Source organism: Haemaphysalis longicornis, unplaced genomic scaffold (assembly GCF_048455015.1).
Source record: "Haemaphysalis longicornis isolate Haplotype H1 unplaced genomic scaffold, Haemaphysalis longicornis Haplotype H1 scaffold_12, whole genome shotgun sequence".
Lineage (NCBI taxonomy): Eukaryota > Metazoa > Arthropoda > Arachnida > Ixodida > Ixodidae > Haemaphysalis > Haemaphysalis longicornis.
Window position 1 is genome coordinate 74,945,190 of NW_027526225.1, and position 12,748 is coordinate 74,957,937.

The window sequence follows — 12,748 nt, forward strand, 5'->3', positions numbered from 1 at the left end:
GAGAGACGCGCATGCGTAGAGGTGGTGTGGACGGCGCAGTAAGAAGAGAAGGACATCACTGTGATGTCTCTTTAAGGGCTTTCCCTTTAAGGGTTCCTGGAGCGACAGTGTTACCGGTGTCTTCCTGAGCCGGCACGAGACGAGCCGAGCGGCGAGGAGGAAAGCGGCGTTATCACAGCTGGTTAGGGCTCCTCGAGCGACAGTGTGGCCTGTGTCTTCTTGAGCTGGCATGGGACGGGCCGAGCGGCAAGGAGGACAGTGGTGTTATTCCAGGTGGCATGGAGAGGGGGACGAGCAGGAGAGGTGTCGACGGACGACGGAGGGTCGAATAAGGGATGCCTTGCAAAAAAATCTCCAATTGCCCAACCGTAGCTTGTTCGGTGTAGGCTCTATTGTGTTGCCGTTATGTGGTTTCATTCATCAGAGCACGAATGGGAACGTAGTGTAAAGCCCCATGTAGAGACAGAGAAATGTCTCTAAGCGAGGAGAAGACAGCGAAGAGACCGACACCGGCGTTACCTGAACGAACACCTACTGGTTTTTCGTCTTTCTTTTAAATGCGAATGCATTTCTTAGTCGGGGGTTGTCGTGCTCCGTCAACGTGCGCCTGCATTCCTCCAGCGCGAGCGCACGTGAGCGTGCGCCTCGTAGTTCTGCCTTCGTCGTCGTCGTCGTCGTAAATGTGAATGCATTTCTTAGTCGGGGGTTGTCGTACTCCGTCGGCGTGCGCCCACAGGTGTTATCTCTCCGCGCTCCTCCTCGCCCCTAGCAACAGCTGTGGCGCGCCTAGCAAACGGAGCAGGTGGTAGCTCGGGCGGGAGTAGCGGAGGGCAAGGGCAGAGGAGGAGCGCTCTCGGGCGTGTGAGGGCGCTCGCATCGCGGAGCTCGGGCGGAGTAGCGGAGAGTGAGTGGAGAGGAGGAGCGCGTTCGGGCGTGTGAGGGCGCTCGCATCGCGGAGCTCGGCGGGAGAGAGAGCTCGCGCGCGGGGCGGGCGTGTTGCGCGGGTCTCTCTCTCCTCTCCGCGTACCATCTCTCCGCTCGCTGCGCTCGGAAAATGTATATAAATGCAGTGGAGCGCACGCCTCTCTCCATTACTGCTTGCCGCAACACACTAATCGGTGCACCCAATGCATTCGCATTTCCGCACGATCCCCTTCGGGGAGGAGGGGGAGTTTTTTTTTATGACGCCTTTATTTCTGCTTTGTACAGGTTATAAACCTTGCGACAGAACTGGGGGACTTTACGGTGAAGGGGGAGGAGGGCCGCTGTCCACGCCTTCGAGGTGGGGTGGCCCCGACGTCGGCTCTGGATAGAAACGGCCGGATCGTCTCTCGTCCTTACAATATTGAAGAGAAGCACGCCTGTGCCAGAGTGCGTCCGATGGTGCAACGTGAGATGGTGGATCCATCCACTCCTTGAGGGTTCCAGGTTGGCGTACGCCGAAAGACTGAAGGGCACGACTGAACATATTTCGTGGCTTTGCTCTCGTCTTTCTTTATGGCGTGCTCACGCTCCTACCCCGCTGCCCGCCCTCTTCGTCCTCTTCTCTGGTTGAGCTGCAAGGCGCGTGGAACTTCGCGCCCCAGCTTTGCCACGGGAAATTCAACATCCTCGTCTAAAGTTTTCAGTTCGTCGGTTCCGTTTCCCTTTACGTTTAGCTTCGCGTGCCTTCGTTGTATCAGTAGCTTCTTGACGTAGTTTGAATGAGTCAAGGACATAAGGCGCGTTCGCAGCACTTGCTCCAGTCTCGGTTTTGTAGCGCAGTTGGAAGAGTGCCGCGCATGTCCCGTTGCGGCCAGAGAGTCGTGGGATCGAAACCGGGCACCACTAACTATTTTATATTTATATAGTGTAGGGGGAGAGGTGCGGACGCCGGACATAGCCCGAGCAAGAGATGCTTTGCATCTAAAACTCCTGCCCAGAGTTAGCGCCCTAATATGTTGTCATCAAATATTAGGTCTGTCACTTTGTAAGAATAAGGAACGATGACACGTTTGTTGCTAAAAACGCATGAGTAAAGTGCTTGTACAAGGAATGTCACTGTGCGCGGGTGAGAATCTGCTTGTTCGCGTGGAGCCGACAGAAATCTCTTTCGTATATCAACCAACCGGTTAGCAACATGATTTTGTATGGGTAGGAATAATAATGCCATTTTAGCACAAGGTTTGTTCCAGGGGATGACGATGCGGCATGACGTACGTAACCACAGTTGGCTTTATTTTTACATGCAGGCCAGCATATACACATATACACAGCCAAGCACCGAACTACGCTCGTTTGGTACAGCCCTATTTCCGCTTAGCGTCCGAGAAGAAAGAGAAGAAAATATTTCGAGAAAATTCATTATGGCCTAGGGGGACAGCAGAAGCGCCTGTTGCGCTTTATCAATTCAGTTGCGCTTGACCAGTTGTGCCCTCGTATCTTGGAAAGCAAGTGCATAGTTACGGGACTTCAGCCTGGATGATAAGTCCAGCCTCACTCCCGCGTGAACCTTTTGGTCCAAGAGCACGAAAGACCAGTAGAAGCGAGCGTCCAGGGTCCGCAAGTCTTCTTCAATGGCCTTCTCGCCTGTATCGACCAGCCAGTGCATGAAGATGCAATCGCCGACGAGAAGGCAGCTTGCGTTTGGTTCTTCAAAAAGGTACAAGTGAGTAATGTCGACGTGGCCGATTCCCTGGAGCAGTGCGAGGTCGCCGGTCACGTACGCGTCGTCCTGCGTTGGCCCGTAAAAAGAAACAAGTAATCGTTGAAACGTTAGCAGGTTTGCGGAATTGCAGCTTCAACTCTTTGTATGGATGAAAATACGTTTATTAGGGTGCAAATGAAAGTGGGGAATGGGAAGCGGAGCAATAAGAAAGCAGTTCTACTAACGCGGAAGCTGCCGAAGTGCGGAGTAGTGGTTCGCCAGAGGGGCTGTGGCGCCATCTTGTGACTAGTTTCAGTATCAGCCTGGTGTTGATAGCGAAAGCCGTCAAGAGAGGACGGCGGAGCCCCATTAAAAGTCCCATGAAGAGGCCGTCTAATTGACCTTTCATTAAGGGCAATAGTGCATTATTTCATGCTGGCTTTCGTGTTTTATATTACCTTGTACTTTTCGACGCAGAGCAACAGCAGCCTCCGTGGCAGTAACGCAGCGCAGAGTTCACCCCCCACACGTAGCATGTGAGTAACGTGAGGTTCGTCGGCCCGATGGGGCAGACAGAAGCTTTGTAACTCGAGACGCCGATTCTGTCCTGACTAGCGCAAACGGTTATCTTTTCGAAGACCCTGTATTGGCACGTGACGCCATCATCCTGGAGTAATTACGACGATAATCTGGACCCTTAAAGTGTTCTGCACTTAAAATAGAATGCCTAGGTCGAACCAGAGGACCAGGGCTAGAGATGCAACGACTACTGCCTTAGCCCTTTGGATCAGTGAGCGCTGATTATGAAGGGCTAAGCTGACCAGGTTGTCAGCTGTGCGTCGTTTTAACTTTTTATGTTTCCATACACACTCAACCGTGTCGTGACACAGTAAACTATAAAATAGTGGCTGGTATGGGCTGCCAGAGAGGGTCCTATTTACACCTCACATTCCTCCCTCCTCCATGAGGACCATGCCCCTTGGGCCAATATGAACGAACGTTTAGTCCATGCAAAAGCAGGAAAACTGGGCCCACGACGGCTGCAGGCAGCTCCAGTCTTCACATCGACGATGTTCGTTAGAGGGAAGAGGAGCTTAGTGCCCAAGCGGTGCCTGTTGCAGAAGCCGAATGCGCCCGGAGACTCTTTTTCGAAAGCGCGTCCTTCACTTTTCCTGCCATTTGGAAGCTCCCCCTTCTTTCTTATTTATGTTTTTTTGTGGCCTAAAACCATGGAAGTGTCAGTCAGGTCGGCATCAGTTCGCGCCAACCGTTTTCGTAGAAGTCGTGCCATCAAGGCAGGGTCTTTTAAAGACGATACTCTTCGGGGAACTACCTAAACCATCCAATGTCGGTCTGTAAGACTGAGTGTCTAACCTTCAATTCAGCCACGCGGCCGAAACGGTAAAACAAATTTTGCCACGGGAAGTTTATACATCCAAAACCTTTCGAAATCGCAAACCTTGAAAACGCATTCGTACATCAAAAAGAAAACATCCGGTACATTGAAGGCTAACCATCAATTCATAGATGGCCCTGGCAGTGTGCTTTTAACAGAGGCTCAAATGCGCTTTAGCTTTGCGGGATCAAATGAAAATACGTGTTAAACACAGTATTTGGGCCAAAAAATGCTAAAAGAGCGTGAAACCCAAGACTAGACCTCGAGGTGGTATTCCAAGCCCACCAAAATCGAATGGGGCCAATTGTTGGGGCTTGAACAGTGGAAGCCCGGAAAACAGAACTGATTAAAACAAAGCCCCATTGTATTTATCCTGGTAGGAACGACACGGGAGGGGATGAGTTGACAGGATAGCGGAGGAGAGTAGAGGCTTTACGGGGAAGTTTTGTGAAGACATGTGCATCGAAGTGAAGAGAATATTTTCTTGCAAATGGAGAATTGTTTGCGTAAAATTGTCTGAGCGAATAGTTGTTTGTACTCGTGTTTTTCCGTAAGTAATGGCGTTTACGTACGTTTTAAATAGCATTACGTGATGTGCAAGCCATGATCGTCTTTCATTCATGCTTTGCGTACTGCAAGGAGATCATTTTTTTCTTTACTGTATAGGAAATATAAAGTAGCCGCAGTGTAAACTCCGCAGGCTGTATAACACAAACGATGGATGGCTCAACGCCGCCAGGCGCCCTCCCCCAATAATGTCTACCTAATAACTACTTCGTAACGCTGAACAAAAAACCATTTTTCCCGTCAGTGCGGGTCTCGATCTGTGGTAAAACGTGGGTGCGACGACGAGTACTCCCACCTGAAGAGAAGGCTTCCCACAAATTGGACACAATCTACGTAGCTGTAATGGTAATAACTGACACTTGGTGGTTTTAAAGAGGACTGTTGTTAATGAGACGCGCTCCAATATTCCATAAATGATACGCTATGCACGGCCCTCCGCCAATCACAAACCGAACTTTGGCGCCCAAATATTAACTTAAACATATAGCTCCTTTCTTTCCACTATATTCATCAGGTAGTTGTAGCAGAAGAGGAATTTTTATGATGATTGGACTGTACTTATTAAAAGCTCAACGTGACAATTTGCCTGCCCTGATATGTACCAGTTCTGTCAGTAAAAATAGCCTTTCCTGCAGAAAAAGCAGAGAGTGAAATTGATTCTTTTATCTGGCGGAATACCCACTGTCTGGTGGTGCTAGAAGCATGAAATTATTGCAGATCAGCGCAAGTAGGCACATCTACTTCGTGACAACTTATTCGAGCGTACATATTCGAGCGTACACACGAAAAAAAAAGGTGAATTTTGAGCACGTATTTTCGCGATAGAAGTGTCGCTTTTGCAGGAAGTGCACGCAAAGGGGAGAAGAGGCCTTACCGTGGGGTGGGGATACACCTTGGGTGACGCTCTAAGGAGCTTTCGCATGACGTTGAAGGTCATTATGACGGCCCGGCCTTGACAGTAGGTGAAGTACTCCTCCATTGGGGCGTCGTCCGTTCTCACAAAATAGCGGCTGCCCGGTTCCCTGACCACTGGCTGGCCCCCCAAAACGTAGCAGTGCAGGCGTGCGGGCTCCCGGGATAACTCCGTCTGCAGGTACTGGCTAAGCTGAGACGTAGGAATGAGAAACCGGAGTAAGTCGTCAGGCGTTAGCTGCACCAATATGCGGGTATGACAATGAGAACCCGGAAACAGCTCTTCGGTCGTTAGCAGTACTGATATGTCGGTATAAAAAAAGAATAAAAAACCGTTGCCAAATTGTAAGGTGTTAGCATAGGCAGAATCTTAGCTTGTTCGATAATAATTGTTTAGATACTGGGCAGCCTAAAATTAAATCAGGGCACAAAGACGAAAGACGAAGCACAAACCTTGACACTACCTAATTAATTTTTTTCGCCTCGCCTTGTATATTTATACTCTCCTCTAGCTACCTGGTACGAGTACAATCATGCGCAGAAATAGTTTATCCGTTAGCGCAACCGACACTGTGCTGACACAATCGTCGATGTTTCTTTCGATTTCCATTGCTTCGATGATTTCCCGCGCTAGCATATCACTGTTTTTATGGATGGTAATGAAGCCATGGAAGTCCACTTCAAACTTCCATGGCGTCATTAAGTCGGGTAATCTCGGCAGTGGGTGGCCAAGTGACCTGGCGGAGCGTTTTTTTTGCGACCTTGTGCTCTCCAACTCTATTGTTGATACAAAGGCAGGTCTGGCCAATGTAGCTTTTCCTGCATGATAACGGTAGCTTGTATACAACCCCCTGCACGCATGCTGCGCACGAAGTACGGTGCTTAGTTGTGCAATGGCTCTCTATAATTGCAAGATTGACATGCCGGCGCCTGGCATACCCTTTGTTTGGGGATGAGCACACAACTGTCTCCCCCTCTGTGGGTGCTATCTTCTTAATGTTGTGTGTGATTCCGTGCAGCTAAGGCACAACCGTTATCTTGCTCCTGTCAGTAGCCTCTCTAGGACCGCTGCAGACTTTTCCTTTTATATTTTGAAGCAACGACTCGCAGATCGACACCAGGACCGCATTCGCATAGCCTGCATTGGGCAGTTTTGAGATTTTATCTGTGAAGCTCCTCTCCAACTCCCCGCGGTGACTGAGGCGTTGTGCAGCTGAGCACGAGGACGGCAGGTCCATTCCCGACCGCGGCGGCCGCTTTTCCGATGGAGGTGAAAAGCACAAACATCCGTCTGTACGAGATTGCGGCGACCGTTAAAGATACACAGGTGGTCATAATTAACCTGGAACCCTCCACCACGGTGCGCCTCCTCATCCTTGTTGCGTCAGCGGGTTAAACCCTGCAATCAATCAATCGAAGCTTCTCTACATCTCAGGGTAACATTATCGGCTTAATGCCGAGTTCAGGGCAGTGTTCGCAATCTTCGCTTGACATTGTCGGAATGCGCAGAGTCAGAGGGCAGAAAACCCTTCCCTACCTGCGGTGCGTATCTCCACCACGTGGCATCAGGTCTGAAGTGCAGTTTTTGGTATACAAACCTTATTATTTGTGTGCTGCAATGTCGGCCCCTAGATGGCAGTCGTAATATCAAATATTACAAAAGGCGTAATGAAAGCCTTGATATGAAATAAGAAACCAGAAGTGACTCATCAGGCGTTAGCACGGCTAATATTGGGTATGGGACATAGAAACCGGAAGTTACTCGATGCGTTAGCAGTACTGATATTTGGTGCACGTGCTATAAACACACTCCAATTTTGAAGGGGCTCTGCCCATGTGCGGGCATCGTTCAGCCTACCTTCCCATTTTTGGGTTTTGCAATTCGATTCACACTTTTTGAAACACTCTGTAGTGACGCGTGTTTAGAGGCTTGCCTCTGACGCCGACTCCATTGGCAGTTTTACGCATTCTGGACAAATTAATGCCTTCCCATACAATTTATCAAGAACTTGACACACGTACCACACATGTCTGCCCACAACACGGCAACGGAGGTATTTCTTGAGGTCACGCTTTGGCGTGACCTCAAGGTTAAACAGTTGAAGAAGGTTAAAGAGTATGCCTAAGCATATTCCCACGAGATGAGAAGGCGAAAGCGTTTCTCTTGGTTAAATAGTTGTTACAAAGTGGTTTCCCCGTTTGTACGCCCTTACTGGAGGCGAGTGCAGTGACGGAGTTTAGCGCACTGAGTTTTGGCCGATCTACAAAAGACGGAAGGCAGCGTTTGTTTGATTGGTACGTAACAAGGCAAACCCGGATGGTGATAGCGGTTTTAAAATAATTGACTACGAATGTTATTTTCTGGGGAAGTGTCAGCTAGACGACCATTCCCTTCGGTAAAAAATTAGAACACATGATGTGGCCGATTTGATGGACTGCCGAGAACACTGCGACACGAAGGCTTCTGATCAGAAAACGCTTCAAGTAAAAACGTTAACCATACCTGTTTGCATACATATTTCATTTATGTATTTTAGGTTTTCTTTGAATTGAACTAGCTCCTGATTTACCAGCTCTAAACAAAGGCGTTCGTAACCGAAATTTCATTAGCTTGGTACAGTGTGCCAGTCGTTCAACCTCTTGACTAGACATCAACTACGGCCCCAGTAGCTGAGCCCTTAACTTTCGGTTAACAGCGTGTCTTTCATTGAAGGCTACAGCGTCGATGTTCACAGGCGCATTGGTATTCACCTTGAACGGGTGAACGGTGACATCGTCGTCCAGCTTGACGATCACCGGCACGTTGGCACAGTGGTCGGCCACCCATTGCATGCCGTTCACCTACTTGGGAGTCATGGTCCTGTAGCCGTCTTCGAACGGGAACACGACCAGGTCGCCAAGGGCGTCCGCCTCAAGGTTGAGCCAGGCGTCGAGGAGTGGCTCCTTGGCACGGCGACCCACAAAGAACACGGCGGCCCAGTTGAAGCGTCTCGCGGCCGCCTCCTCGACGAGGGTGTCGCGCAGGACCGCCCGCCGTCTCCATTCTCGTGAGCAGGCGTGCACGAAGAACAGGACATCGATGCCCTCACGACAGCGCGCTTCCACGGCCCAGCCTCCGCGGTGCGGAAGCCGCGTCGCTTCATACTGCTCGCCCTCACGTAGAGCAGCCTGACCGACTTCGTGGCTCCAGTATTCGATGTGCTTCAGATTCTCGTCCTGAAGCAAGTCCTTCGGCACTGCAAAATTCCCCAGCTGGAAGAACGCGAACACGCTCACGATCGTGACGAGGATGAAGACGGTATTTCTCATGCGGGACAACTTTCTGCAGGCTTTTTTCATGGTGAAGTCTCGGAATGCGAAAACCAAGCGACCGACCGCCATTTGGGTGATGATGACCACAATGATGATGATGATGATGATGGCCTTCTTCGGCAAATAACCACTACTTGCTTGAGGAATGCCCAAAAACTTATAACAAATCCAAGGAAACCTCAGAATTGATAAGGAGATAGGAATGTGAACTTTGTATATGCAAACTAAATGCCATTGAGGGTCATTTTATTTTTTAGATGCATGGAATTTTTCGAGTATTGCTGCAGGGTATGTTTCCGAGTTATTCGGGTAATTCCTCACGTGCCCTCTATTGATCTTTGGTGCATACGGGTGCGATTTCAAATGTGTTGCTTGGAATGGCATTTAATATTGTGTAGTGCGATGGTGGTTTTGGCTGCGTCGGATTTTGCCATGTTCCGCCTGTGTTTCGAGTACCAGCAGCGCTGTGCTTGTGTCGAAATACTTTTAATATTTTTACTTGGACTGTTCTTTTTCTTCATTATATGCATTTTATTTGGAAGCAAAGGTATTTTGGTATTTTTAAATCACTTTTAGGTGCACGCAGCATAAAAACACGCTTAGAGGTTGACATCACACCTGAAATGGCGGACTTGTGGCCATGTTTTTACGAAGTATCACCCAAGGAGGTGGCCGCGTACTATGTTGATGGTTTAGACTTCCGAGGTGTACTTTACGCAATGGAGTCAAAAGAATGGAGTCATCATGCTGCTGTTTTGCTGACCTGTAATGGGGCCGGGACCTCGTCAAGCTGCTCCAGCTTTTAGTCCCGTACTCCTCCTTTTCAAAAGAAATAAAGCTGTTTGATTGATTGATGATTGATTGAATGCCACAGTACGATACGCATCGCCGGGCACAGAGGCCTGGCTTGCTTAAGAATATTGCTGAATGTGACACACGGGCTATCGATAATGTCCCCGCCAATGCACATGCGCAGGGGTTGTCCTGCCAGTGCACGCCACGCTGTCTGACGACCACTGAGCACTCCTCATGAGTTCAGAATTTAATGCGACTCACGTCCTATGAATCGCGGCGCTTTGAGCTGCAAATCTCAGTAAATTCCCTTCGTGGGTATTTTAACACGAGAGTTTTGTGCCCGGGTACACCGAGATCTCACTCTCGTCATATTCGTGACGGAAGTGACGTCAAAAGAAGGAGGAGGAGGAATCAACGTTTATTGAGCCCAAAACGAAATCGGTAGTGCAGGCTGGCACCAGACGGGGTGGTTCCCTCCCATCGCTCAAGGGGTTGGGGATTGCGGGGGTTGTGGGGTAAGGGAGGAGGGGGGGTCTTGAGTTCTGTACACTCTGCCAAGATGTGCGGCTGGGTGCCCCTCTCTCTTTTGCAAAACGGACAGAGCGTATCGTGTTCCGCGGGGTACATGCGGTTAATCAGTACTGGATGCGCAAGCGATCCCTTCTGCGCTCGACGCAGGATCGTCTGTTGTTGCCTAGTCAGTTTTGGGTGCGGTGGTTCCGGCAGTCTGCACCTCTCCTCTCGGTACATCCGGGTAATGACCCGAAAGCTGGTAACCGGGTGCGGTAGCTCTTCCGGCTCGTGCTCGGCCCGGATTGACATTTCTCGGGCATGGTAGTCGGCGATGGTGTTGCCTGCTAGCGGCGAGTGAGCCGGGACCCACACGAGCTCTATGGCTCTTCCCGGTGGCTTGCACTTGGATAGAATGGCTCGGGCCGCGGAGGAGATTACCCCCCTGCGGAAGCTTCCGTACGCTGTCATTGAGTCGGTGACCACGGTGTCCACGCACGGCTGTGCGAGTGCCAGGGCCACGGCCACTTCCTCTGCACCTGCGGGGTCTGTTGTCTTCAGGGACGCGCTGACGATCAGCCGGTCTCTGGACATAACTACCGCCGCTGCACGGTCGCTGTGTTTTCGGAGCGAGGCGTCCGCGTAGAGAACCCTGGGGTTCTTTTCCAGCTTCCGGGCCATTGCTTTTGCCCGCGCGGTGCGCCTCTCGTCGTCTTTGCCCGGCGTCATGTTCTGGGGAAGGGGTTTCGTCTGAATGCTCATCTTCCAGTCTTCCGCAAGGGCTGCCTTGATGGGTACTGGCTCGATCTGCCAACCTATCTTGCGTAGGACGGCTCGTTCGTGCTCCGTGTGACTGAGCCGGATTCTGTGATTCGAAAGGTGGGCTTCGATGAGCTCCTCCACCGTGTTGTGGGCGCCCATGTCTAGCAGCCTTTGCGTGGACGAGTAAATGGGAATTCCAAGTGCTTGCGTCGTTGCCTTGCGAAGCATCGTGTTTAGGGTGTCCCTATTTGCCTTCGTCAGGTGGAGATACGGGGCGGAGTAGGTAACCCGCGACACGACGAACGCGCTTACCAGGCGCATGACATCGTCCTCTTTCAGGCCTCGGTTTCTGTTAGATACCCTCCGAATCATACTGAGTATTTGTTAGGATGTAGTCGTGATCTTTTTCACGGCGGCGTGTGCCTTCCCGTCGCTCTGAAGTAGTAGGCGGAGAATCCGAATCTGCTGATCTGGCTTGATGGCCGTTCGTCGATGGTGATGGTCATGTTCGGCAGCGGCTCCTTCTTAGGTTTCCCTGGTTGGATCATGAGCAGCTCAGATTTCTGGGGGGCACAGCTCAGTCAGCATGACTTAGCGTACTCGTGCACGGTCGTGGCCGCCCGCTGTAAGGCTTCCTCCATCCAAGCATCGGACCCGGCTCGGGCCGTCCACACCGTATCGTCGGCGTAGAACGCGTGGTCCATGCCTTCGATTTGCTTGAGTAGATCGGGCAGGGGCAGGAGGGCCAGATTGAAGAGCAGGAGCGACAAGACCGACCCCTGAGAAGTTCCCCTATCACCGAGCTCGGCAGGGTCCAACTTCTCGTCCCCTATCCTGATGGTCGCCGTTCGATTTGACAGAAAATCTGTTATGTAGCCGAATGTCTTACGGCCGCACCTGGTCTTGTTCAGATTCTGCAACACGCTTGCGTGGCACACGTTGTCAGACGCTCCTTTCAGGTCGAGGGCAAGTATCCCGCGCTGCGCGTGCCCCGTTGCCTACTTGACAACAAGCTCGTGGATTTGTACCACGACGTCTCGGGTGCTGAGATGGTGTCTGAAGCCGTACATCGTCTCCGGCATCTGATGTGTTTCTTCGACGTGCTTCTGCAGCCGGCGAAGAACCATGCGCTCTATCACCTTCCCCGCGCAGGACGTGAGGGAGAGGGGCCGCATGTTGTCTATCGTGAGGGCTTTGCCGGGCTTTCGAATGAAGTGGGCCTCGGCTTCCTTCCATTCCTTCGGCAACCGCGAGCTCTCCCAGGTTTATTTGATGTGCTCTAGGAGGCCGCAGGCCGCTGCACCACTCATTTTACCGAGCAGTTTGTATGTTATGGCGTCCCTGCCAGGTGCACTTCTCTTATTGCTTTCGTCTACCACTGTCCGAAATTCCGTCATGGTATACGGCCTGTCCAGCTCATCGTTGTCGGGTCCTTCGTACATCTCGGGCACCGGGTACTGGTCCTTCTCTTCCTTTAAGTACCCCACCTTCAGGTCTTCCAGGAGCCTGCTGCCGTCTCCCTTGTACGTGTTCAATACTTTGGTGAGGTTGCGATTGATCGCAGTTTTGGTACTCAGCGGGTCGATCAAATGCCTCAAGAGACACCACGTCTTCCGCGCCGAGAGCTTGCCCTGCAGGCTGTCGCAAGTCTTGAGCCAATTTTCCTTGCATAGCTTGGCCGCGTGCTCGGCGATCTGTATGTTCAAGACCGCAATGCGTTTGACCAGCTTTCTGTTGTGTCTCTGACGCTTCCACCGCCGCCACGTTAACGAGTGCCGAGCCGCCCACGTGTGGGTCAGTCTGGCGTCCACGTACGGTACCTGCGCCGTCGTTGCGATTTCCTGGGTGAATTTTTGGAGGACCATCTT

At 51.2% G+C, this 12,748-nt stretch overlaps 1 protein-coding gene across 1 annotated transcript; it reads right to left on the reverse strand.

The window, feature by feature from the left end:
- Positions 1-182: 182 nt before the first annotated feature.
- Positions 183-8,333, reverse strand: LOC144161679 (acetylgalactosaminyl-O-glycosyl-glycoprotein beta-1,3-N-acetylglucosaminyltransferase-like). The gene is made up of 4 exons (XM_077692303.1): positions 8,253-8,333; positions 5,464-5,694; positions 2,480-2,713; positions 183-224 (listed from the first exon to the last, which is right to left on the reverse strand). The coding sequence occupies exons 1-4, from the start codon at positions 8,331-8,333 to the stop codon at positions 183-185; spliced, it is 588 nt and encodes a 195-aa protein (XP_077548429.1).
- Between the last annotated feature and the right edge of the window lie 4,415 nt (positions 8,334-12,748).